Genomic DNA, 27,415 nt, shown 5'->3' with positions numbered 1-27,415 from the left:
AAATTACTATTGCCACTCTAGAGAGTGCAACAATAGAGAAAGCATTGGATAGCGTAGGGGTAAAAATTACTATTCCCATTCCAGAGAGTGCAACAGTAGGGAAAGCGTTGGATAGCGTAGGGGTAAAAATTACTATTCCCATTCCAGAGAGTGCAACAGTAGGGAAAGCATTGGATAGCGTAGGGGTAAAAATTACTATTCCCACTCCAGAAAGTGCAACAGTAAGTAAAGCGTTGGATAGCGGGAGGGTTAAAATTACTATTCCCACTCCAGAGAGTGCAACAGTAAGGAAAGTGTTGGATAGCGAAGGGGTAAAAATTAATATTCCCACTCCAGTGAGTGCAACAGTAGGGAAAGCGTTGGATAGCTTAGGAGTAAAAATTACTATTCCCACTCCAAAGACTGCAACAGTAGGGAAAGCGTTGGATAGAGTAGAAATAAAAATTACTATTCCCACTCCAGTGCGTGCAACAGTAGAGAAAACATTGGTTAGCGCTAGGGGTTAAAATTACTATTCCCACTCCAGAAAGTGCAACAGTAGGGAAAGCGTTGGATAGCGGGAGAGTTAAAATTACTATTCCCACTCCAAAGAGTGCAACAGTAGGGAAAGCATTTGATAGCGCAGGGGAAAAATTACTATTCCCACTCCAGTGAGTGCAACAGTAGGGAAAGCGTTGAATAGCATAGGGGTAAAAATTACTATTCCCACTCCAGAGAGTGCAACAGTACGGAAAGTAAATACTTCATATATGAATAAAAATAAATTAAATATTAATAGCGAATACAAATTAATTAAAAGTAATTAACAATTTTATATAATATATTAATTAATCAAGTAAAAAATAAAAAATAAAAATAATATTACATATATTACCTATTAATACAAATTATTTACCAATTAACAATTAATTATTTAACAATTCATACATTATTCAAAATTACAACAAAACAAAACCGCTAAATAAATAACAATATTTGTTTATTTACAATTAAATTACTTCCCACCCTATTTCCCTATAAACTCACAACCCGCTACAGAAAATAAATTAATAATATTAACATAATTAACAATTAAACTATTAATTAAAATTAATTACCAATTATATTTGAATTAATTACCCATTAAAAATTTAAATATCAATTAATTCAAAATAAATACCAATAAATACAGTTAAACATTTAAATAATTATATTTAAATTACTTCCCACCCTATTCCCCTATAAACCCACAACCCGCTACAGAAAATACATTAATAAAATTAACATAATTATCAATTACTCAATTAATTAAAATAATTAACAATTATATTTTAATTAATTACCAATTATTTATTAATTAACAATTAATTCAAAATAAATACCAATAAATAAATTCACATACTTAATTAATTATAATTAAATTACTTCCCACTCTATTCCCCTATAAACCCACAACCCGCTACAGAATTATATCAAGCAAAAATTAAATACCGTAAAATTAATTAATTAAAATAAATTATAAAATAAATATACACTTCTCACACATATACTAACATAAAAAATACTTTAAAAATGTAATATTAACTTACTTACCTCAAATTCAATATTTTTGTTGTCTATATTCTGTCCATTCTATATTTTTGTTGTATTCTGTCATTCTATATTTTTGTTGTCTATATTCTGTCCATTCAATATTTTGTCCATTCTATATTTTTGATTCAATATTTATGCTATTCTTTTCGATATTTTTGTAGTCTATATTGTGTCCATTCGATATTGTGTCCATTCTATATTTTTAACTCAATATTAATGTAACTCGATATTAAAAACTCAATATTTTGACTGTATACCGTTTTTTGTAACGAAGGAAGCTTCCTCTGGAAAACCATCAATGTCACTTCTGGGATATACTAAGAAGAAATATTAAGTACTTATTTTTTTGACGTAATACTTGTGATTATTCTGAATTCTCTAAATCTGGGACTTTCTTTTCCATATCTATTTTTGGGGGTAGGCCCTGCCAGACGTTGCTTAAGCAAATTTGGGTGTGCTGCAAGACTTGGACTCATAGCAAACACAAGGAAATGACGAACGGAGCACTGAAAGACACACTGAAGACAATGAGGTCAATCCAGTCCGGGGCCCCCACAGACTCTGCCCCCACCACATCTTCAACAGAGCAGCCGACAACATCGCACCCATGCTTCGCCACACCATCAACCGTTCCCTGACGGCCTCCTCGTTCCCTGACGAATGTAAACAGGCCGAGGGAAACCCCCTCTTGAAGAAACCCTTGGCTGACCCCACCGACCTCAAAAACTACAGACCCATTTCCCTGCTCCCATTCGCTGCGAAAGTTATCGAGAAAGCCATCAACAACCATATCGCCACATTCATTGAAGAGCACAACAACCTCCACTCCTCCCAATCCGGCTTCAGGAAAAACTGAGTACGGAAATCGCCCGCCTTGCCGCAACATACAACATCTGCACCCTACTGGACAAAGGAGAAACAGTAGCCCATTCCTCCTCGACCTCTCAGCGGCATTCGACACAGACTCCCACCACACCCTAACACGCAGACCTCACGAAGCGGGGATCCAAGACAAGGCCCTCAACTGGAAAAGCTCCTTCCTCTCCGGCAGAACGCAGCGGGTCAGACTCCTCCGTTGCCTCTCGGACCCTACACCAACCACCTGTGGAGTCCCTCAGGGGTTCTCCCTCAGCCCGACGCTCTTTAACGTCTACATGGCTCCGCTCGCCCCATCGTCAAAACCTACGGACTCAACATTGTGTCATACGCAGATGACGCCCAACTCATCCTCTCCCTATCCAACAAACCCAACAGCACCAGACACAACTTTTGAGAAGGCATGGAAGCCGTCGCAAATGGATGAAAAATAGCTGGCTACAACTAAACACCAACAAGGGTAAAGTACTCATCATGGGCCCAAACCCAGATGTCTGGAATGACACCTGGCGGCCCCCCGCCCTCGGAAACCCGCCCACCCCCATGGACAACACCCACAAACTGGGAATCATCCTGGACTCAGAGCTCAAAATGAACCACCAGATCAACTCAGTCTCGTTCTCCTGCTTCCACACCCTCCGTCTCCTACGTAAAACCTTCAAATGGATCCCCTGGAACACAGAAAGACCATCACTCATGCCCTGGTCACCAGCAGACTCGAATACGGCAATACACTCTACGCCGGAAAAAACAAAAACCTCAACCGCAAGCTACAGAACATCCAGAACACCGCCGCAAGAGTGGCTTTCAACCTGCGAAAACACTGCTACATCTCCCTGCACCTGCACACCCTCCACTGTCTCCCCATCGAGGCAAGAGTCACCTTCAAGATGCTCACCCACGTACACAAGGCCCTCCACGACACCGGACTAGCCAACTTAAATTCCACGCACCCCAAAGGACCCTACGATCAGCCCAGCTCCCCTACACAGTAGTCCCTCGCACCAGAAAAACAGATCGGGAGGCCGCTCCTTACCCTCGCGGCCAAAGCCTGGAACACCCTTCCGCTCACCTCAGACAGACAACATCCCTTCACATCTTCGGAAGAGATTTCAAGACCTGGCTCTTTGGTGGACCCCCGCCATGAAGGACTGGAACCGGCACCCCCCGCCACCCCCAGCACCTTGAGACCCTTAAGGGTGAGTAGTTGCGCTTAACAAATGCTTGATTGATTGAAACTTTTCAGACACTCACCCTAGTCATAGATCTGGATTGAATCCATCATCATTCTTTAGCTTACTTTGCCACCTCAGTTCAGAGCCAGCTATATGCAAATCAGTCTTGACCCTGTGCCTCATGGGAACAGTCCAGCCCAAACTGTCAAGCCAGGTCTTCCCTGAACCGGAAAAAAGCATCCTGGCACTGGTTTCTGGGAAGCACCCATCATCAGCCAGGCTAGCTTGAATCCAGTGGCAAAGTGAGCAAGGAGCCCACGTCAGGACATACCCTGCCAACTTAGGGCGAACAAAGCAAAAACAAGGAGATGATGGAAAGAGTACTGAAACTTTTCAGACACACCCCCAGTCACAGATCTGGGTTTAATCCATCATGATTCTTTAGCTCACTTTGCCACCTCAGTTCAGACCCAGCTATATGCAAATCAGTCTTGACCCTGTGCCTCGTGGGAACAGTCCAGCCCAAACTGCCAAGCAAGGTCTTCCCTCAACCGGAAACAAGCATCCTAGGACCGGTTTCTTCGTAACACACTTCATCAGCCAGGCTAGCTTGAATCCAGTGGCAAAGTGAGCACGGGACCCATGTCTGGACATACCTAGCCAATTTAGGACGAACAAAGCAAACACAAGGAGATGATGGACGGAGCGCTGAAACTTTTCAGACACTCACCCCAAGCCACAGATCTGGGTTGAATCCATCATCATTCTTTAGCTCACTTCCCCACGTCAGTTCAGACCCTGCTATATACAAATCAGTCTTGACCCTATGCCTCATGGGAACAGTCCAACCCGAACTGCAGAGACAGTTCTTCTCTGAACTGGAAACAAGCATCCCGGGACTGGTTTCTGGGTAACCCCGTTTATCAGCCAGGCTAGCTTGAAACCGGTCCTAGAATGCTTGTTTACAGTCCAGGGAGGACCTGTCCTGGCAGTTCATGATGGACTGGTCCCATTGTCCGCAGGGTGAAGACTGATTTGCATCTGGCTGGGTCCAAACTGGAATGCCGTGGTGAGCAAAAAAACGATGGAGTTAGGCCCAGATCTCTGTAATGGGGTGAATGTATGACATTATTCTGCATTCTGTACATCGATTGTTCTTTTTGCATTTGTCACCCAGAGTGGGACGGGTATTCCCAGACGTGGGTCCCGTGCTCTCCATGCCACTGGAGTCAAGCTATCCTAGCTGATGAGGGCTGAAAGCCCGAAACTGGTCCTAGGATACTTGTTTCCAGTCCTGGGAGGGCCTGGCAGTTCGGGCTGGACTGTTCCCATTGGGCGCAGGGTCAAGACTGATTTGCATTTGGCTGGGTCCAAACTGGAATGGCATGGTGAGCAAAAAAAACAATGGATTTAGGCCAGGATGTCTGTACTAGGGTGATTGTATGACATTGTCTCGCATTCTGTCCACCAATTGTTCTTTTTGCATTTGTCACCCTGAGTTGGACTGGTATGCCCAGGCGTGGGTCCTGTGTGCGCCATGCCACTGGAGTCAAGCTATCCTGGCTGATGAGGGCTGAAAGCCCAACACCGGTCCTAGGATGCTTGTTTCCAGTCGAGCCATTTGCGGCAACATTTCACAGCGCAACCTCAAGTAAGCTGATTGACTACACGTTTGTATCCTAATCATTCTTCAGCAGGATCACAGGCTTCCAGATAGGGGCCCAAGATCAAAGTGATCATCTGCCACAAGAAATTTCTACAAGAATATTTAGACCAAAACTAGATAAGTCAGTCGAGGACCCTGAGTCCATTCATACGGACAACTTCAGGCAGATTAAAATTAAGACTAATCACCCAGAGGAACTACTAGCCTTAGCCAAGTTATTATGGGAGCAACAGGAAGAGACTGGAGTGAATGGGATAGCACACTGGGAACTCCTAACTAAATCACTAGGAGCAGTAAATACGATAAATGCTTGCCCTGCTTCTACGACAACCCGTTCATTAGTCCACAAGGAGAACCACATCTCCAATTTCAAAGCTCCAAACCTTTGAATGCTCAAGAAAGCAATAAATAAAACAATAAGTGATCTTCGGTGCACAGGGCAGGATCCTATTTTACAAAGGGAGCTATTGCAACTAAAAGAAAAAAAGAAAAAATAAATCTGGTAGTCAAATAGGGAATCGGACGTAAACCTGTGGGCGGGGCTATTGTAGGACTCAAAGTCAAACAACAGCACAAAATGTTGGTGCACAATGAATAGCTTAGCCAACCAGAATGTTCAAAGAATAAATTCCCACCTGACAGAGCATCTGCGCCATCACTTCAATGCACCATGGAGGCAGACCTCCCGAAATATACCTGAGGCAACCCCTCTCTATTTTAATGTCCTATCCAGAAACGGCCATGTTTCATTTACAACTCTTCAGATTAAGAACAGGATTGCCAAAGGCAAGAGGGAGGACATCCCGGGCACCAACGGGATCCCACCAATTCTATTTAAAATGGACCCTGCGTATTGGTCTTCTGTGCTACTACCACTGTATGGCCAAATCACAGGAGTCATTATCATCCTGGACTCCAGGAGGGGGTCAATCATATCCCCAATATACAGGAAAGGGGATAAGAACTCAGCAGAAAGTTACAGGCTTGTGGCCTTAATTGACATCAAGGCGAAATATTATGCTGGCCTCCTTCTGGAAGACCTTACTACCTGGGCCGAAGATCACTCAATTATACCAATCAAACAAACGGGCTTCTGCAAGGGCATGGTGACAACTACAAATATACTTGCACTGTCCCTGCTGATAGACGGGGCGAAACTAGCAAAACAACCCCTATTCATGTGTTTTATTGACTACTCGTCAGCTTTTGATAAAATCAACAGGATCAAGCTCTGGCACAAACTTATGGAAAAGAAAATACCATCTGCTCTCCTAAACCAGTTAATATTGCTACATACAAACACATGGGTCCAAGTCAAGCTACGAGATGGAAAGTACCTGTCCAGGAAAATCCCAACAACCATGGGGCTCAAACAGGGGTGCGTCTTGGTGCCAACGCTTTTCAACCTGTTTATGTCTGACCTTTCATCAGAATTGGACATTTGCAATTCTCATGCGCCAAAGATGGGAGGGTTACCACTCTCCAACCTCCTGTATGCAGACAACCTCGTATTGGTCAGCCTATCGGCCTCCAACATTTACTAGATACAACTAGTCGATATTCAGCATCCAACAGGTTAACCATCACCAAAGACAAAACAAAGGTTATGAGGATACATCCAAAGAAGGGAACCTCCAAATACCGCGGGCATATGGCAGACTCATCGATTGAAGTAGTCGACCAATAAAAGTACTTAGGTGTGATGATGGATAATAAAAGGGACTTTCAACTCACAAAAAGAGGCAATTAAAAGAAGAGGCAACTCTATTGCGGTAGCTATTAAATCGATCAAACATAAAACTGCTGGCCCCAGTCTTATCCCACTGCTACAAGTTTGACAAGCAAAACTCTTCCCATCAATCACTTATGAGAGTGAGTGCCTGAAGGGAAGAGACGCTGTTACTTTAGACAGTACTGTCCCAAGAGTGGCCAGGATGATATTTAAATTACCAAATTAGTCTCGCCAGTCCAAATAAGGCTGAAGCAGGTACACTGAAGTCCAATTTATGGAACGAAATACACCTAGGCTATCTGGTTTTAGGTTTAAACCTATAATAACTGATAAAACCCCGTCGGAAGGGAAATAGCTCTCACCAGTATAAAAATATAAACAGTGAAAAAAAACCTGCACAACCACAAACTAAATTAAATTCAAAGAAAGGAAAAGGACAGTGAAAGAGTCATTTGTATTTCTTCCTGAAAGGGGCCATTACAATGTAACTTTGCTATAGAAGGCATGGTGAGCAAAAAAACAATGGATTTAGGCCTAGATCTCTGTACTGCATTGTTCTAGATTCTGTCCATCAATTGTTTTTATTGAATTAGACTCATAGCAGACATGCACTTCAGCTAACCGACATCCACGTCTGTCAGACATTGTTTCAGGTTATATTTTAATGTACTCACATACCCACTGTTCATTCTGCAAATTTAAATGCAATTGTAGATCAGTTGTATGTATAAAATCCTGTCCTGGGCATCATGCTTGGGTTCTCAGTGTGCATTCTTCATGCACCCCACCCAGAGCAGCAATGGATTTCCAAGGAACAACCATTGTGCAGACAGAGGTCAGAGAGCGAGTGAGCGGATGAAGCCGAGCCACTGGGAGTGGGCTGCACTGCAGTGCATGAAGTGCTGCAACTCTAACAGCATCATGCTTGCACCCACGGAGGGGGGGGGGGGGTTTAATGTGCATGCGGGACATCGCCATTCCATAATAGGGGAAGGGACCAAATAGCAGATCAACTCAACTCTGTGATCCAGGATTTATTTATTTTTTGGGTTGTTGGAAAGGGGCGTGTTCCTGCACATGTGCCAGGTGAGTGTGGTTCTCGCTCTGAAGGCACAAACCAGGGCAGTAGGCAGGGTTTTAAGTGGGCCAGGTTTCACCAGTGCTGAGCACCAGCAGTTTTTTTTAAAGGGCCCTCAAAACGGGTCTCTATCAGGCTCTGTTTTGTGTCCTGGCACAGGCGGTCTATTTTGTTCCGGACAGCAGTGACCGCATGCATATCGATGTCCGCTGCTCACACTGCTACCTTCTCACTAGTGGAGAAGTTACGGCATAACGTCATGCCAGGTGAGCGTTGTAGGGGAAGGTAAATCCTTTAAAGAGAGTCATTTTCTCTCTGGATTTCCCTTCTCTTTTAGAAACTCAGGAGCAGCAACATTGCTGTGGTGTCACCAGGGCTTTACGAGGAAGCTTTTCCAATAATATATATAAGCCATAGTTGTTGCTTATTTGTCTAATGCAACTAACAACCATTGAGAAAGCCAATAGTCCTGACTTGTTGTAGGTATGATGTTCCTTGATGTATTGTATATCTGGATGCAAAGACAGAAACAGCAAAATACAAGTCGCGTGGCACACTATGCTAAGCACACATTTTTAGCTTACGTGTTTTTAAGCCACGCCCTTAATTACATTATCCACGCCCCGTTTATAGACCCCCCCCCCCCCCCCCCCCCCAGTTTTGTCATCCCACTTAAAGCCCTGGCAGTAGGTGTTATGTTATTAGAGAGGCATACCGTACGTTTTATTTTGGGCTTTTTTCTGTTCTGACCCGGGACTGGGTCAGAAGAGCTCCATTCATATAATGGGGAGGGTGGGGCAGACCCAGGGGGAGGTTGTGGAGTGGGCCGTCTATCATGGAAATGCAGTTTCCGCCTTGTCCACTGCTCGGGTGGCTTTTTGTGACTGTTGAGTCCTGAGGGGCGGATTCCCCACACTTGCCTTCAGTCTGCTTAGTTCGTTCAAGGAATGTCGAGCGCCGGCGACCTCCGCAGCCTTCACAGCATGTTAATTACAGTGTATAAGTTGTTGCGATCACGGCTTGCAATTACAGAACAAGCGCCATTCTCCGTTGTTTTGCCTTTTATTAGACTGAGCTGTGCGGCGGGCCAAAACTTCTTATTAATGACCAAAAAACCGTGCATCACTGTTTTTCCTATCACATAATATGCTTAGGAAAACATGTAAAACCGAAAGTGTAGTGGACACTGTTTTTCAGTCATAAATGGGAGCTCTGAATGCAGCTCGAACTAAAGCAAAAGACAATTAAAGTAGGTCCTAAGCCCAGTCTCAAGCCCCAGTTGGGCTGGTCCTCTGGCGGGCCGGGCCTTGGCGCTACACATGCACCAGTCCTCGGGCCATGGGGAGCAGAAGTTCAGTGCATCTCGTTGACTTGTGCGCTCAGAGGACCCGTTGTGGCTGTTGAGTATCTCCGCATTCGCTTTATCCTGAAAAATTAAACAGTAAAACATGCTTTCCGAGCTATAGTTGGACGATTTGAAGAGATTCTTTAAATGTAGATGTAGCGTTGGGGTGTGGTGTGGTGGGTTTGATCCGCAGGAGCTACTGACTCGCCATGAAACGGGAGTGCAGCACCAGCACATGTATCGCTTTTCGTGTACCCACAGAGGTGTAGAGGATTGTGGCATCGCTGTGTACTGTCAAAATAGAGAAACTCGGGTACAGCTAATGGCAAACCCAATTATGTGCAACCATAATCTGCATTTGAGTTATATGTACTGTATCTGTAAGTAAAGAACTACATTAGGGTTCTTGTGGCAGGACGAGTGGACACTAATTACAAATCACTCAGAACAAGTTGACATTATCCCCTCAATCTTCATACAAATGACAGTCTCCCCAGAACAGACAGAAGTAAGATGAGTACATAAAAACTTAATCACTTTCGGTTTAGACAGTAGAGGGCAGCCGGACCAGGAGGCTGCTACTCCTTCAGCCACTTCTATAGCACAGAGCAATGCCACACTTTTACAAGCCAGGATATTGGGAACTTTTTAAAGAAGCTAAGTCACAGCCTTGCTTGGCTCAAATTAACCAAGGAGTGTAAGTCATCACCTTGAAATAAATCACACATGCTTATTTGTTTTGTGTTTACAATGCACTTTCTGCATGTGTTTCATTTGTTTTTTTCGTTTTTTTGTTCAAGTCGTTGTTATAAAGTTTAAAGAAGCAAACAAAATACAAATAAATAGAAAAATCATATCAGTGACAATGGTAGGTGCAGATAGTCATACAAAATGACAAAAATGGTAAGAATGGTGGCAACCAAAGTGAGAGATCTAAGAAGTACAAATTAAATAGATAAGTAGAAAAATAAATAAGTAAGTAAATGAATAAACAAAGAAAAAATATAAGAAAATATAAGTTGTTCAGGTGTCTAGATATGGGGCAGTGAGATCAAAGTGACATATGGTTAGATGAACATGCACAGGACGCCATGGAGAGGTCAGGCCTGCACAATACAGTGTAAAGTACAAATGCAATGAGCAGATATGCCATTATATTTATGCAGACGTGAAGGCAGTAAATGATACAATACAATATAGGATCACCCTCGAAGATGTTGTTACAACACTCCTTTTTAACTGGATGGATACGATATCGCCAATACTATCGCAAACCAAACTTATGCTAATAAATAGAACATGCTGGCCACCCGAAAGAAATTTACAAACTCAAACTTAGCAAAAACCCGACTTGTTGGAATTGCAATTCTCACACTGGTAACCTTGCACACATGTGTTTCATTTGTATCCGAATATTCCTAATTGCATCAGAAAATAAAACAAAAGCACAGGGTGATAAACTGATTTTCTGGGGATCAGCCACTTGATTCAATGGGGAAGCTGAGATTAGAAAGTGAATGCAATACAGTTTTAGAGTTTATTCTCCAAATGTCTACTGGCTTGGGGGACTCACAAGGCCAATTTACACCATTCTCCCTTGTCATAGAGGGGTACAAAAGCTGATGCAATGAAGATGCATCTATTTAAAGTTACAGGTTTTAAGTTGTGATGTCTAATTGCTGTATTTTTCTCTACCTTTTTCAAGTTCCCCACCCTAGAAGCCCTGCTTGGAAAACTCGGTGCACTTGCTCTGTGGCCTTTGATATAAGCGATTACGGCCCACCAGTTTTACATTTCACATGCTGTCACTGCTTGCAGTTCCCTTTACATATACTGCATTGTGTGAGTGAGTGGCTGCTTTAGGCACTCTACAGGTGAAGTTGATCTGTACGCACTGCATTACTTATGACAGCCAGGGTATGAATGCAATAGGATCACAAGAACCTCAATGTGGGAGACAACGTTGAAATGAAATGGCCAGTGACACCACTGTCAGATCTCTCCTTGCACACACAAATCCCACTGAAGATGCCCTTACTGCTGTGACAGAACACTGAAAGCTGCCCCCATCAGGAGAGAAAAGAATGTATGAGCTGCGGTATTGCAGTGTCATCACACTCACTTCAGATTTTACAGAAAAACATTGCACTGGAAAATTGCACGGCTATGACAAGGTGCAGTGAGATTATATTACTGCTAAAAAAAACAACACAGAAACATGTCTGTTTATACCAGATGGGAAGGTAAATACATTTATAAATTTAAAACAGATGTCAAAAATGTCATCAGGCTAAGCAGAATACAAGGCATAGAGAAAGTAAATGGCATTAATAGAGTTCAGAAATACAGGCGTAAATTGAATTGATCCTGAAGTCTTGTACAATCTATAAAGAAAGGAGAATCAAAGATGAATGTAATATAGCCTTATAGCCCACTGCTGAGGACTATACCAGTTGTTAAAAGGCTGTAAAACGTATAGGCTCGGCTATAGTAGAGGGCCTATAACGAGGGAGAGGGGCCTTTAAAAACAAATACAGCCTAAGGCAAAAGGGCTACAAGGCTTATTAGACCATTCTACACACTGAGAGCAGAAAAACTAAAAAGAGAGAAATAGAAAGACAAATATTGGAATACTGGAGCGCAGGGCTTGTATAAGCCATTATTAGTCCTGAGCCAATTCATTGTCTTCGATGGAGCTCCCAAAATTTCAATGTTCTAATCCGATTTATAGATACGAAAACTATTTTGGGATTAAAAACCTCCTGCTAAATTTCCTCTACCAATGGGATGATGATATGGAGGAAATTATCCTCCGTTTTTCGAGTTACCTCCAGAAATGGGAAAATGTAAAGTTCTCTACCAACTCTAAGAGGGCCTTAGTTTCCAAGTGGTGTACACTTCCTGGTCACTCCAAATGGTGTACCCTTCCTGGTCACTCCAAGCGGTGTAGCCTTCCTGGAAGCTCCAAGCTATGTTCCCTTCCTGCTAGAATCTTATCATATTCCTGACCTCAATCAGCTATTCTTTGTAACTCGAACCCTTCTTTTAATCTGTTAAGGATTTATTTTACCACCCAGCTTACATATTTTCATTAAATCAAATGCACTGATGCTCCCAGAGAATGTATTGCTGTCCGCTAGTCCACATTCATAAAACACATTTTTCATAAATTTTTACACCGTCTATTATGAAAAGTCAGTTACATTTTTACTTCAATTATATATCCGCCGTATCTACTGTCCTAATAAGCTTGTGAAGCAATCTGTACTATCTTAAACTCTCTGTAATGAAACAATGCAACAACATGTATTTCCCTTTCTAACACAAAACTTTCTGCACCTCAGGCAGCTGTATAAACCGTAAAAACACCCTCTCAATATTGCTATAAAAAATTCACTGGCTCTCATGTAACCCGTAAACCAAAACTAGACAGTGGAGAAAAAGACTACATTTTGCTCATCTACACTGGTATGAAAATGATACACCTGCAGTAGTTTTCACCCTGGGCTGGATTGTTCCTCCTGGAGCAGGACCAGTGTTGATTTCAATGAGGTTGATGTCCTTCTGGGAGGGCGCACATGAGCGATGGTATTGAATGAGTTTACAGCAATTCCCAACCGCTTAGATGGATTTGAGTATTTACATCCATCATCTGTTTAGCTGCCTAGGTATTTTTCAACCAAGTGTCAGTAATCCTGCAATTTATTCAACTCCTCTCTGATCCCATCAGTAGCAAAAGTATGAGATCTCACTTCTTTATCACAAAGACAATAAGGATTCCAACCAAGTAAAACTTATTGGGCTATACATTGCAAGAAACACAAACTACCAAAAAAACAAACCACATAACAATCCAACGATCTCTAGAATACCCCATCCCCGGCACACTAGTGACACCTACCACATGAAAAAGCACAGCTCAAAATACACACTACACCGCCCAACAGACATCATACAAACATGCACTTCTAAACTACATACAATCACGCCTGATAAAGAAGGTGGTTAGGTGTCTCATCTCTGGAGCTAACTTGATTTCATAAAGACTGGAGGACTTCACAGGCCCCTCCATCCTACTTGCCAATTTGTTGATTCTGAGAAAGGGGTGGGCAGCAACAGAAATACTAACGTACTCTACACATACTTGTTCCATAACTGTTAAAGCCACACACCTTCTCTCTTATTCCTTCCCCAAGCATCTTCTTTGACATACATTTTAATTTCACTATAGCAACTATGAGCACAGCTAGCCTCGTTTAAGCACCAAACATTAGGAAAAATCTTTAGAGTATTTTCTTAAGTGTCCCAAATTATCACCAGAGTGCAAAGATAACTTGAGGTATCTTGAAATGACTCTTAACTCAATTTCTCCATAAAGCACAACAGCCCTTGTTCCTTGATCAAGGTCCAGACTTACTTCAAAACACTTTTTGATTGCTCCGCCCAAACACTGGTTCCCTTCTTTGCAACAATCACCTTTTCCATTGCTGACCAGTTCATGAAACTCACATTCATCTCGATAATTAATCGACAAATGAATGCAATTTCCCTTGAATGAATAAGGCATGCATCGGATTTAGATAACTGCCTCCCCTTTAAGCACATGGTCATACATTTCACTATCACTTCCCAAGCGTTTAACATTGTTGACTAGCCTTGGTCTTAATAGAAGAAATTAATGCATTTATGCGATTTCTGTTAAATAATTTGGGGCAAACATCATATTTGGTTAGCTGTCAACTCTTCACCTTTAAGGACATGTTCTAGGACTAGTAATTAGGTTTTAGTGGCCTTGAATCAGCCATCAGAAATACAGTATCTTCAAAACATCCATTTCCCACTTTGGTGCTCTATTGTGCAGAACAGTACTATCCGCATCTCTGTCACACACTGGGACTTACAAACCAAAACAACTGCGTTATTCAATGGACAATTTGGTTACACACTGGTTTCTTCAATGCCGAAAGTGCACATCACTGTTTCATTCAGCTCGGCACACCATGACACAAGGATCTCACATTAGATTAAATCTCCATGAAAAAGGATGCACTAGCACTTGTAGAAGTAAAAAAAAAAGCAAGGATCCAAACTTCATGATAATGCACAAAAGCTAGATTTGGAATGCCAAGAGTACATCAGCAGACTTTCTTCCCAGCTGGCAGTGCTACAGCAGCTCTTGAGAGTGACCTGTTTGAAGCATGAAGCAATAATCAGCGATGACCCCTAGATCCACAAACATACCGAGCGAAGGGTGGGATGATATAGAGACTGCCACTAATGGAAGTGATGAAAATGGAGGCAGAGGCAGGGTTCTACAAGGGACAAACAGGGTCTCCAAGACCACATCTTTGGAGCACATCAAATGCATGTTGCTCAATGCCCGCTCGGTAGCCAAACATAAACATAAACACGAGCTAGAGGAGTTAATCCAACTCTCTATCCCTGATCTTATCTTTATAACTGAAACCTGGACAGACAATACCTCAACGCCAGACTGGAACACTGCCGTACCAGGAGGGTACACTGTAGAAGGGCTGAGCGTCTCTGGAGGCATGACTAGGACAGCCAAAAGAAATGTATATACAATTGTACCTTCTCTCAATATAAGGAGGCAATCACTGCTGCAAAAAAAACAGTTCTTTACAACTAAAATTAATTCCACAAAGGAATTGTTTAAGTCTGTTAAAATGCTAATTAAACCTCAACAAGACAGTGCTTTCAAGCCCGACCAAGCCTTCTGTAACTGACTAGCCGAAAATTTTCAACAGAAGGTGCAAGGAATCTATAACGATTTCCCAAGGGCTCCAGCCTCTCAAGATATGACAATATCGGTGGCGGGCCCCCCTGCAGACTGACCTGTTTTTAGCCTATAAACAATGAATAAACGCAAAAACTCTTACTTTCCATAAAATCAGGCGCACCCACTGATCCCTGACCACCTCTCATTATGCATCAGGCTGCCCACAAGATTTGTGAACACCTTACACCAGTCCTGAACCAAGTTATGGCATATAGCTGCTATCCAAAAATGTGGAAAACAGCATCCATCACTCCCCTTTTAAAGAAACCCAGCCTGGACCCAAATAACCCTAACAACTACCGACCTATTGCCGGTCTGCCAATCGTGGGCCAAAGTCCTAGAGAAACATCTGAATACAGGGTTGACTGAATATCTAGATGTTAACAACTTGTTAGATATTTCTCAACACGGCTTCCGCCCACGCTACTCCACCAAATCTGCCTTAATCCTTGCCGCTGAAAAGATCCGCAGGGCGGTGGACGAGGGGGGGAGAGCGGTCCTCTGCTCCTTGATCTCTCTGCCGTGTTTGACACCATGAACCATACTATTTTGGTGCATCGGCTGGGGGACATAGGGGTAGGGAGGGCCGCTCTGGCCGTCCTGTCCTCCTTCCTAGAGGCAAGAGAGCAGAGGTTGTTTTGGGACGATATTAAATCGGACAGTTTCCACCTTCCATGTGGCATTCCACAGGGGTACGCTCTTTCCACAACCTTGTTCAATCTCTATGTCACCCCTCTGGCCAATGTTGGTTGCCCTTTTTTATCCAAACTGAATTATTGTAACACTCTATTTTGGGGAATTGACAAACGACAGCTGCAAAAACTGCAATCTTTACAAAATGCTGCAGCGAGGCTCCTACTGGGCATTCCTAGAGGACAGTCAACTTTGGCCGGCATTAAATCACTTCATTGGCTACCCATTAAACAACGTATCGAATTTAAAACCTTAACTCTCGTGCACAAGGCAGTATATGGGGGTGGTGCCGAGGATCTTCAAAATCTTTTCTCACCATATGTTTCCTCCCGCGATCCTAGATCGGCCAATCTAGGCCTTATTAAAACCACAAAAATCAGGTGGGTGAGATGGGGGGGCAGAGCAATCACACACTGCACGGCAAAGCTCTGGAACATACTGCCGCTCTCCTTGAAGCGTCAACCTAACCTCCAGCTTTTCAGGAGGACTCTCAAAACTTGGCTGTTTACAGCCACATAGGCTTGAATCACAACGGTCCTTCCTGCCCATGCGTCACAGCGCCAAGACGCCTCGGCAATCGAGCGCTATACAAACACATAAACATAAACATGATTCTGTTCTCACTATCCAGCACCTTCCATCTTAGTTATGCTCACCTTCAGCATCTTCACAGTTGGCATTCATGTTTAAGTTTCACTAGCATGCCATCAAAACAATAAAAACCTCACAGAACAACAAATAAGTGTAGCGTTGTCTATTCTGCTGCAGGTTTACAATGACTCTCCAAATGAGAGGTGGGTTGACTGGACTGCTGGTTTTTCTGCAAAGAGGATACACAACCTAGCCATACGGGAAGAGTCCACTGATCCCAACCAACCTCCCACAAATGTCACAACCTCCAAGACCCTCCACACATTTCAAAGAGCTTCCCTGGAATCTTATCCACACATACAAACAGAACATCTTCAGCCTCTGTTTTCTTACCCTCTTCTGGATCCACTGACACTGATTAATGCTTACAGCCACTTAGCTTCATTCAGGATTAATACTGCCAGGGGGCTCTATTACACATTAATACCAGGGGGCATTGATGATCTTTTCACCCTAGAGTCTGTGATGTTCTTTTCAGCTTGGGACTATTTATACTCATTATTGTTGGGGCATTGGGACTTATTACTGCTCGTGCAACGGATGCTCATTACTGTGTGAGCTCCCGAGGTTTTTTCTTGCGTGGGATTTCCTCACAGTCTGGGGCCCCTGATGCACTTAACTGCATCAGAGCATAGAGGCTCATAACTGTTTGGTTCCATTCAAGTTCATTACTGCCATGAAAACCTGTAGGTCAAAACGAGGCTGCTAAGGCTCTTTTCTGCTAGGGGCCAGTGTTATGCCCAGCTGCATGGCACCATTATTGCCTGGGAAAACTGACATTCTTTACTGGAATATTTATGTAGGCGCTGTACATTTCAAACAAAACATCATTAAAAAAAGATTTGTACATAGAAAAATAGGGGTACCACAACGTGGATGACATTGAACCATACAGATTGGCTGCGGTGCACATTATTTGCACCAAATGGGTGGATAACATTTGTGGAAGCAACACATTTGTGGCTAATGGGAGATACAGGCATATATACATACTTATAGGGATTAGGGTATCAGTAATCATGTGTGTCTTTGTTGCAGGAAGATGTATCATTTAAATGCTTTGGGGGACTACTGGAGGATGGGGCTTGCAAACATTCCTGGTTGCATAGAGTGTTAGTATAGAGGTCCTAACATATTAGAGGACACTGAACCTGAAGGGGCCCAGGGTGGCCACGTTCAGTAAGTCTATCGTGGCTAGCATATTTTAGTTTTATGATTACGTTTAACAGAGAGGTATCAGACAAGTAACTGGGGGATATACCATGTATTGCTTTTTGCTTTAGTGTGAATAGGTTGTATATGGTGACTGCAAAGTTAGAGTCATGTTTTAGTCCTGTTAAGAATGACCATGCATTACTGTGGGAGGGACACTAATAGGTATTATTTATTATTACTATTTTTGAGTTTAATATAAGCCATTCCCGAAGGTATCAGAGTGATTTTCAGGTTATGTGAATATGTTTACTAGAAGTATTTGGGGGATTTATATGGGGTCAAACGAGTGAGAGAAAAAAAGTATAGAACAATACAGCATTACGGTGGTCAAAATAGTCCAAAAAGTATATAACAATGCAGTATTAAGGTAATGTAGTTGGAGACGGAATAACGAAGGAAAGAGTCAGGTCGGTCACCTGGCTCTTTCCTTCTTTATTCTGTCTTGATGGAGCCTGTCAATGTGGGTTGGATCTTTGGGAAACGTAGATCGGCTTGTGCACGAGTCGAAGTAGTTGTTGAGCAGTTGAGATGTGAGGTCCAGTTTGAAGAAAAAGAGGGTTGGCAGGGGAGATCTTTAGGGTGTAAGGGACTATTAAACTACTTTACTATTTTTAAGTTGGGGGGTGTTTTATCTGCATTTAAAGGACTGTCTGGACGAATGTTACATATGTTCACAACTTGATATTGTACAGAAATGTCTGTAAATGTTAAGGATTTTAGCCTACAGATGCTCATTAATGTTGAGCGTTTTAGCAGTCCTTAAATGCTTGGGGACCTTCATGTAAATTGTTAACGATACCAATGATGAGAACAGATTACCAACCCCTGGTCTGCAAGCCAAACAATCATTCCCTGGCTATTGGTCAATGTGGGGGTGTGTGGTAGTATAAGTACTTACGAAGCTGGCTGTTTTCTACAGTTTCCCCCATGGCACCGCTTTCTTAACTCTTAGTCACTCCTTACTAGGCGCCCAATCCTCTGCCAGCCTCTCCCTCACGACATCTTCCTCCTCTTTAGGAATCCTTAAACACAATTCTCCCTCTCTATTCATTTTCAAAGCTCCTCTTCCTTCATACGCCTCTCCTTACACATCAACCGCTCCATCTTTTCAAGGCGGTATTATTCTCATTAATTCACTCTTCTTTTTCTACATGATACATTTGGCCAAATAATACAGCGCTGTTGCTTTTTGAGCACCATCTCCTCTTTTTGACCCTGCGGGTTCACTGCTCTTTGATTTTCACTCCATAAAAAGTCAAAACTATTGGCATTACCAATGCTGCCGCAGCAGAGCAATCACAAACACATTGGTTTATACCTAGAACAGTATTATATGTGGAATTGGATCCCACCTAAATCAGTTTAGAAACAGGAGGTGAAGCGTTTTAAAGACAGCTGAGCGTAATAGACAGTAGCACGTACAGCCGGTTTGTGCATATGTACAATTTAATGAACAGGGAGATTAATGGAGTTATCCGGAAACAAGTGACTGCCGGTGTGGTGACATCTCAAAGTTGGAATTAATAAAATATTAGCTAAGGATCCGAAACCAATCTGAGGCATCTGTTTAAGGTAATTAGAGGTAAGTAGTTCTATATGTAGTGTGTCCGAACGATCTGTGGTGTAAAGGTAATGGATGATGTAAAGGTAAGTTACCCTTTAGCTTTTGCTAGTTTTAGTAGCGGGCTAGTTGTGCCCATCACAAATCAGTGTGAACCCCAACCACACAACTGGGGTTAAGGTTTCTGTGACTTTCCTGTTATGCCACAAGGCGTCAAATAGTACCACTGGTTCCACTAGGTTATTAGTGAAAGGATGCCACTGATGAAATGTAGTCAGATAACATCCCAGACATATGGGTTGAATCTGTGTTCTTAATTCTTAATAAACAAAGTACTAATCACAGGCACCATACCTTACGATCTTGGGGCATAACCTGCCACCCTAGGACAGTGCAATAGATGTATACGAGTCCAGGTTGTACGTGTGGGGGGGGGGCAGGAAATATGTTATCACAATCACACGTAGTTATTACTGTTTTATCATTAGAACAAATTGTGTGAAACCACTTCATCTCCTTACACCTCTGCTTCCCTATTTGCTAATGTTGGGAGGGCAAGTTGCTAGTCAATAAAACAGACCCTGACACAGTTAATTGACTGTGCACGTATGAGTGTAAAATGGCAATGGTCACATAAACAGGAAGTGAAACCTTTGCAGCATAAAACATCAAACACGTTTATATCCTCACATTCTGCATGACTTTAGGCGAGGTGCAGGTTGGCGTTCACTTACTTGGTAGGGTACAACTGGGGCGAGTACTGATGTGCCGATCTGGGACTGTAGCCGCTGCTTGTAATTACTGCAAAACACAAAACACGCTCACAAACCTTAGTACCACAAAGATATGTTCACACGACTATCAGTTTCAACCCACAAGCATGAAAAACTGTATGTGCGTTACAATCATAAACAAATGACTGACGTCAAATGCAAAAATAATGACCATTGCCGCTCAGAAACGAACCCCACATCTTCCTGACCTCCAAAAGAGAATACGTCATGCATCACGCGCCCACGTGTCCTTGTCTTTGAGGAAAGGCTTGGCGCCTCTTTCATCACGTGGCAATCAAACACATTCAGTGACCGTTAGACATGCCGGAAGTTAGGCGACAAGTAGGGGGTCAACAGCAGCCTTTCAAAGGGCGTTACTGGTGTTAGAAAAATTAAATAATCAAACACTTGCAACATTCCATAAATGCGTGGTGCGTCACAACTCAAGAGCTCGGGATTGTGTATATTCAATACATGGTTAGTCAGAAGCAGTAGCGCCCTCTAGGCCTCGAGCCCCACACTAGTGGCAATCCGAGTCTTTCTGGCGGAACATGCATGCAGAAGAAAAGCAAAATCCAATTAAAGGGATAATCCAATTAAAGGGATGATCCGACGGCAGTGACAGTGACTATGTGGCCAACTTCCAGAGAGTTTGGAAATGTCAATAACACTTTACCATCTGTCTGGGCTCAGGCAGATGTATTCCAAATATATGTTCTGAAAGAGCTGAGCCAACCCCTTTGGAGCAGATCTATACTGGGCAGGCGTACAGGGTCTTTATTGAGCCATCTGCTGCTTACAGCCGTTTGGAAAAGATGAAAGCCTTCGCGCGACTGCACCGATTTGTCTGCAGCGTCATCAATCATAATTTCTGCGCTCAGCTGTAATGCGGTGACACTAACGTGCAGGTTTCCCGAAATGTAATGAAATTATGTCCTTCAAATAGTGCCTATTGTTTTTACTTTTAGGGTATTAGTTACCAAAAAGTGTACTGAAGAGAGACAAAAATGAAACTCTGCCACCCTACCTCAGAACTGCATCCCAAAAAAATACAATTCTGATACAGTTACATTCTCAGTGTCTGCAGAACTAATCTTCAGAGGAACTACCACCCCATCTGCCCCTCCCACCCCACCCCATGCCAGAAAAGCTGCAGACATAACTTGAAGTACAGTGGGAGAGGTTGTACATATACTGCAAAGCAGTCCATATTAAACCAAAACAAATCGATTTTAGTCTTGGGATAGGAATAGTTTAGCTCAACACGACAAAACCGGACTTAATATAATAACAACCTGCTGATGCCTAGGTCTCTCCAACCAATACTCCATACTAGACAAAATAATGAGGACCATAGTTTTATTTTCTACTTTTTTTGTAAAGTCGTGACATTTACTGCGTGGGTGGTTTCTGCCATTTTTATTTTTCACAGCTATTTTTAAAACAAGATGTTCTCCCTCAAACTTTATTCTAATTTTTGTCTTCCGTATTATTTCAGAATACAGCATGATTTATAGCTCTTTTACTTTAACAGGCCTTAGGCCACTGATAAGAGAAGCAAGAAAACATTTTCGGCAAATAAAACATTTTTATTTTACACTAAACTAAAAAGGGATCAGACTGAAATAATCGGGTTAGATTATGTTGCAAACCCCTACAACCAAAATATCTGCATAACACTGCTAAAACTGCTAAAAAAAACAGCTTGACTGTACTTCTGTTCATTCGTCATCACAACAAAGAGGGATGTGGCTGATTCAGTACAAGGAGGCTACACTGACACTCGTTTCCATTTATTCTGCATTTTTCACCCCAGTAATTGCCCTCAAACCTTTACAGGAGTAGTACTTAATCTGTGCAGGGGATAGTAGACTGAGGTTGCCAGTCTCATATTTAGGGGGGGTTGAGGGGGTCTTATGTTTTTTCATACTCAGAGTTTTATTGTGAGCACGAGAAAGGCAGAACAGGGACAAAAGAGGACGAAGACAAAAAAACATCAAGGGACAAACAGTGAAACAAGGGTAAAAAATAATTTGTAATACGGTACAGAAAGTCCAGAGTGATGGAAGAAAGAGGCATGAAGTTAAATCAACACATGGCAGCCTTGCATTCTTCAAGCCCACAATTGGAGGGGCTTTGTGGTGGTATCCGAAGTAAAACTTTGGATCCTTGCACTTATTTATTTAATTAGCAATTATGCATTTCTCTGGGCCGTGCTCCTTCTCATGCCCACTCCTGAATCTTTGACATGGCTAGTTGCTGGACCACTGCTGCAGAAGATATTATTGTATGTAGTCCCAAAGCAGATGAGTTGCTCAATTAAATGGCTTTACCCCAACATAACATTACACAAATGTGCTGAAATATTATGTGGGATTTCTTCTGTTCTAAGTGCTGGATGTAGGTGGTTTAGGGAGGAATACTTTGAAAAGCTGGTAAACACCTACAAACTTGTGAATTTGTAAACTTTTGCAAAGCACATTCCCACCTTGGCGATAATCGAAGAGTTTCTCCTGTAATGGGTAGAACAAAATCTGTATTCACGTCGGAACTTGAAAAAAGATCTCTCCTTTCCCAAAATTGAAGGGAATACAGGGAAGGGTTTCTCCAAAGGAGAAACATTTTCCCCATGGAAAGAAACAAAAAATACAGAAAGCGCAACTGCCCTTCAGTGGCACATTACACATGAGTAAACGTACACTATGCGAAGAGATTAAAAATGGAAAATGTGAGGTTGATGACACACAAAGGTGTGCGTGGTGTTTGAGAGTGTACATATTGCTCCCAAGTTTGTGCAGACACCACAGATAAGGATGTGGAGACCTTGCGCGAGCATGCCTTAGGGTACTGATAACATTTCTAGGTTTCAATAAGAATATTGAGGGAACAATCTATGGCGTGGAGAGCAGAAATGAAGGTGTATGGGCTGTGGTTGATGGATTGCAGAAATTAACAGATTATTTTTATACTGTGGGTGAAGGTATCTGGAATCTGGCTGATAGCCCACAAAATGTGGCTGAGGGTGAATATGGAAGTGCAGAGCATGATGGAGATTCATATATACTATGTAAGGGTAAAGGTGTCACAGACGCGAGTGTGCAGAGAGTAAGAGTGGGGAATACAATGGAGGTATTGGAGAACACAGCTGAGTTTGTGGAAAGTGGATACGGCTTAATGGAATGTGGCTGATGGTTCGTAAGTGTGTGGTTGAGATATATACATCTTGGCAGAGGGTGTAAAAAGTGTGGCCGGGAGTGTGGGCCATGGGCCACAATAGTCATTCAGTGGTTTTCCCTCACAGTCCAAGCTAGATGAATAATTGGTGGAACAGCTCTCAACGGTTAACTATGATCAATGGCATTCCTTATTACAAGACATGTGAATGTAAGGGTCCTTCTCGTACACAGAGATGTAATGGACGAGAAGACATTACATGTCACTGAGTGAAACACACTCCTTTACAATGATCACATTTTAAATGACACTTCACCTGTGTAACGCTTGAGTTTTTAGAGACAAATGACTTCCAGAAGTCTCTTACCATTTAAAATGAAGTACAGCAAGGTATCTATCTAAGTAATGTTCAGAAATTACTCTACAGATAACCTTGCTGCGTCCTCTTGTGAAATAAAGACTGCATAGAATAGTAAACTACACTCTCTCCAACAAGCTGAAAGTAGGATAAAAGAAAAGGAGTGTTGCATCCGCGAGTTAAAAACAAATATGAGCTCCTGTCAAAAATGATTTAATGGCCAAAAGCACTGAAACCAACCCCTCTTCCATAAAGCTAGTCAGGATCCATGGGTTAATTGGTGTTTGCTTCAGTTGTGTCTTTTGTCACCCTGGTAAACATACTGAAAGCAAAGCAATGGTCAACAACATAAGCGATATACTACCATGGCGGACACTGTAACAGCAAATCTCATTGATTGCTACAACGCTAGTGAACTGGATCACAGCAATCAGAGTATCATAGTGATACAAAAAATCTACAGATGTAGCCCATCTCCACATTACACGCAGCAGCAGCGGGCGCAGGTAAGCAGGGCGGGGCGGGGCGGGCGGGAGGTTGATAGTCCAGTCGCTCACTCGTCTTCATTGGTCACGTATGGGATTGACCTGAGCATCACACAAAAATATCCACAACGTACCGCTTGGTCTAATAGATGCCTTACACAACTCCAAGACCACTAACAACTGCTACTATAAATCTACAATTGGAAGACAACCAACCTACACCACAGACCTAGCTTCAATAAATTCACTTTTGCTACACAAAAGCACACCTGGCAAACCAATTTTACAGTCTTAATGATCATTCTGTGTATCTGGAGTTCTTGTTTTCAACAATAACTGGAAGGCACATCTTGTCTGTAACTCTGCTTGAATGAAAATCTGTCTGTTTGCTATGTTCCCTCCATGCTTTCACTCTGGATATCACCTGTTCTTGACCACTGCAATACCTGAAAGCCATGTGCTCTTTTAAAAAGAACAATCCTCTAACTCGTCATATTCACTGCAGCAAATTAGATACACAGAGTGCAGATATGGGAGCGTAGGAGTCGAGCAACGGCACGTTTTGGGCCGCCGTACTGCAAAACAGATTCCAGCAAATTCAGGGCATGCAGGTTATATGTTCTAAACTGTCATGTGTAAAATTAAAATTTACATACAATATAAGCCTTTCAAACTAGTTTGGGAATGAGAACTATATTCTTCTCAAGCTCAGGTGTTGTCGGGCACTCTACATCTGACTAGGTCCTGCAGCCTTCTTTCCCTTCAAGTTGTAGGGCAGGGGAAGAACACCAAGCCTAACAGGAGGTTTTCAGCACAGGGCTTCCTTTGAGATTTGGTATGGTGACAAGGGAAGATACAGGGAGCAGAGACAGAGAAAGCTCAGGAAAGTTGCCCAAAGGAGGCACACTATTGAATTTCATGCTGCACATCACTGGTGTAGCTCGTTTCGTAGAAAGTATATCCCAGGCTCAGACTTTGGATTACACTGAGAAAAAATGTGGTATGGGGAATCCGATTAATTTAAGTCCAGTTCGAAGAGTGGGTCCACCAAATTACCGACTAGTTTTACAATTTGAAATACCATGTTTGGCTAACAGTGTTGCAGTTCGATTCCTAACAGCTCCCCCTGCGACAATTCTCCTGTCCAGCTTGCCCGCAGTCCGCTACCCTCTGCTGTCCATTGTTTGTGCCTCCTCTGCTAGTTTTTTGCTCTGTTTTGCCTTTTTTGCTTGTTTTTCTGTCCTCCGTTTTGACTTTTCTGCTAATTTTTCTACCCTGCATTGCCCTCTTATGATGTTTTGATTTTTCTCTCATTTTTCAGCCCTCAGTTTTGACTTCCTTGCTCATTTTTCTGCCCTCTGTTTTGCCTTTTTCTGCTTGTTTTTCTGCTCACTATTTTGCCTTTTCTGCTGGTTTTTCTGCTTTCTGTTTTTCCCTCTTCTGCTCTGTTTTGCCTTTTGCTAATTTTTCTGCCCTCTGTTTTGTCTTTTCTGCCAGTTTTTCTGCCCTCTGTTTTGCCTTTATCTGCTTGTTTCTTCTCTCCTCCTACCTATTCCCTCCTCCCGCCACCCACTGCCCTGCCCTCCACTCAGGACCTACATAGTGGAGGCCACAGCACAACCCCAATTTAGCAAGTCCTCGTGCAGCTCCCCCTTAGCAGTTCTCTTTTTCAGCTTGCTGCAGTCCGATACCCTCTGCTGCCTGTCTACCTGCTGCCCTCTGTGTGTGCCTCCTCTCCTTGTTTCCTGGTTTTCCTTTTCTGCTTGTTATTCTGCACTGTTTTGCCTTTTTGTGCTCGTTTTCCGTCCTGTTTTGCCCTTTTCTGCCATTTGTTTTGTCTCTTCTGCTAGTTTTCCTGCCCAATCTTTTGCCTTTTTTAGTGTGTCGTGTTTCATCTCCCCTGAGGCGGAAGCCGGGGGTTAGGCTACTTGCAAATTTTAAAATACCTTTGTGAATTTAGTTGCGCCTCATTACTATTTTGTTTTGTTAAATTTTTAATAAGGAACCTATCTGCCCCTTGTAGTACTTGAACCCTGCTCCCCGCTCAGAGCAATCAAGGTTCTGACGTGGTCTGAGACAGGGCTGGCAAACATTTTGGGGGGGGAAACAAGGTGAGCGCACCAGTTGTTGGGCTGCCTCCTGCCCTCAGTACTTAAAGCGCGCTGTGACGCGCCGGCACAGATTAGTGTGTTGTGTTTCATCTCCCCTGAGGCGGAAGCCGGGGGTTAGGCTGCTTGCAAATTTTAAAATACCTTTGTGAATTTAGTTGCGCCTTATTACTATTTTGTTTTGTTAAATTTTTAATAAGGAACCTATCTGCCCCTTGTAGTACTTGAACCCTGCTCCCAGCTCAGAGCGATCAAGGTTCTGACGCGGTCTGAGGCAGGGCTGGCAGACATTTTGGGGGGGAAACAAGGTGAGCGCATCAGTTGTTGGGCTGCATCCCGCCCTCAGTACTTAAAGCGCGCTGTGACGCGCCGGCACAGATTAGTGTGTCGTGTTTCATCTCCCCTGAGGCGGAAGCCGGGGGTTAGGCTGCTTGCAAATTTAAAATACCTTTGTGAATTTAGTTGCGCCTGATTACTATTTTGTTTGGTTAAATTTTTAATAAGGAACCTGTCTGCCCCTTGAACCCTGCTCCCCGCTCAGAGCGATCAAGGTTCTGACGCGGTCTGAGACAGGGCTGGCAGACATTTTGGGGGGGAAACGAGGTGAGCGCACCAGTTGTTGGGCTGCCTCCCGCTCCCTTCCACCCCATAAAATGGATGCTGGTTTCCGTCCGCGCAGCGGGCGTGCCGGCGGCGCGCCGAAGGCAAGCCCATCTGGGCCCGTCCGGGCCAGAACGGGCCCAGGGGCCAGTTCCCCTGCACCTACTGGATCAGATAGACCCATGATATGGTACAACAGGGATCAACTCTTGAAACTAAGAGATGGGATGGGCCCTAACTGTAATTTGCTATCAACTCATCAGAAGGGCCATAAGCTATGCACAGGGTGTGATTATGAATTCATCCCTGATACGGGAGTCCCTGATGCGCGCCCGTACTCACTAGCACTGCTCACTGTAGATCGCTACATAAGCACGCGCTGGAGATCTCCCTGCTCCTGGAGGAAAGAGACCTAGAGGTACTCTTCCTTACTGAAACATGGACCAACGACAGCTCAGACCCCAATGTTGTACGAGCCCTGCCTTCAAATTATGCAATTATGACACAACAGATGGGCGGGGGATTGCCATAGTATACAAAAACTCCTTGGTTT

At 43.1% G+C, this 27,415-nt stretch overlaps 1 protein-coding gene across 5 annotated transcripts in view; it reads right to left on the bottom strand.

Annotated features, from left to right (window-relative positions):
• Positions 1 to 27,415, bottom strand: part of LOC147666718 (protein phosphatase EYA4-like) — a 197,984-nt gene that overhangs the window by 106,758 nt on the left and 63,811 nt on the right. For all 5 annotated transcript variants that reach the window (XM_086948935.1, XM_086948934.1, XM_086948933.1 and 2 more), the window contains one exon: positions 20,099 to 20,165. In XM_086948935.1, the coding sequence (XP_086805061.1) occupies positions 20,099 to 20,165 (67 nt within the window). The remainder of the gene's footprint in view (positions 1 to 20,098; positions 20,166 to 27,415) is intronic.

Source organism: Lissotriton vulgaris, unplaced genomic scaffold, assembly GCF_964263255.1.
Source record: "Lissotriton vulgaris unplaced genomic scaffold, aLisVul1.2 SCAFFOLD_1801, whole genome shotgun sequence".
Lineage (NCBI taxonomy): Eukaryota > Metazoa > Chordata > Amphibia > Caudata > Salamandridae > Lissotriton > Lissotriton vulgaris.
Note: the sequence above shows the minus strand (reverse complement) of the source record. Positions and strands in the feature narration are given on the sequence as shown.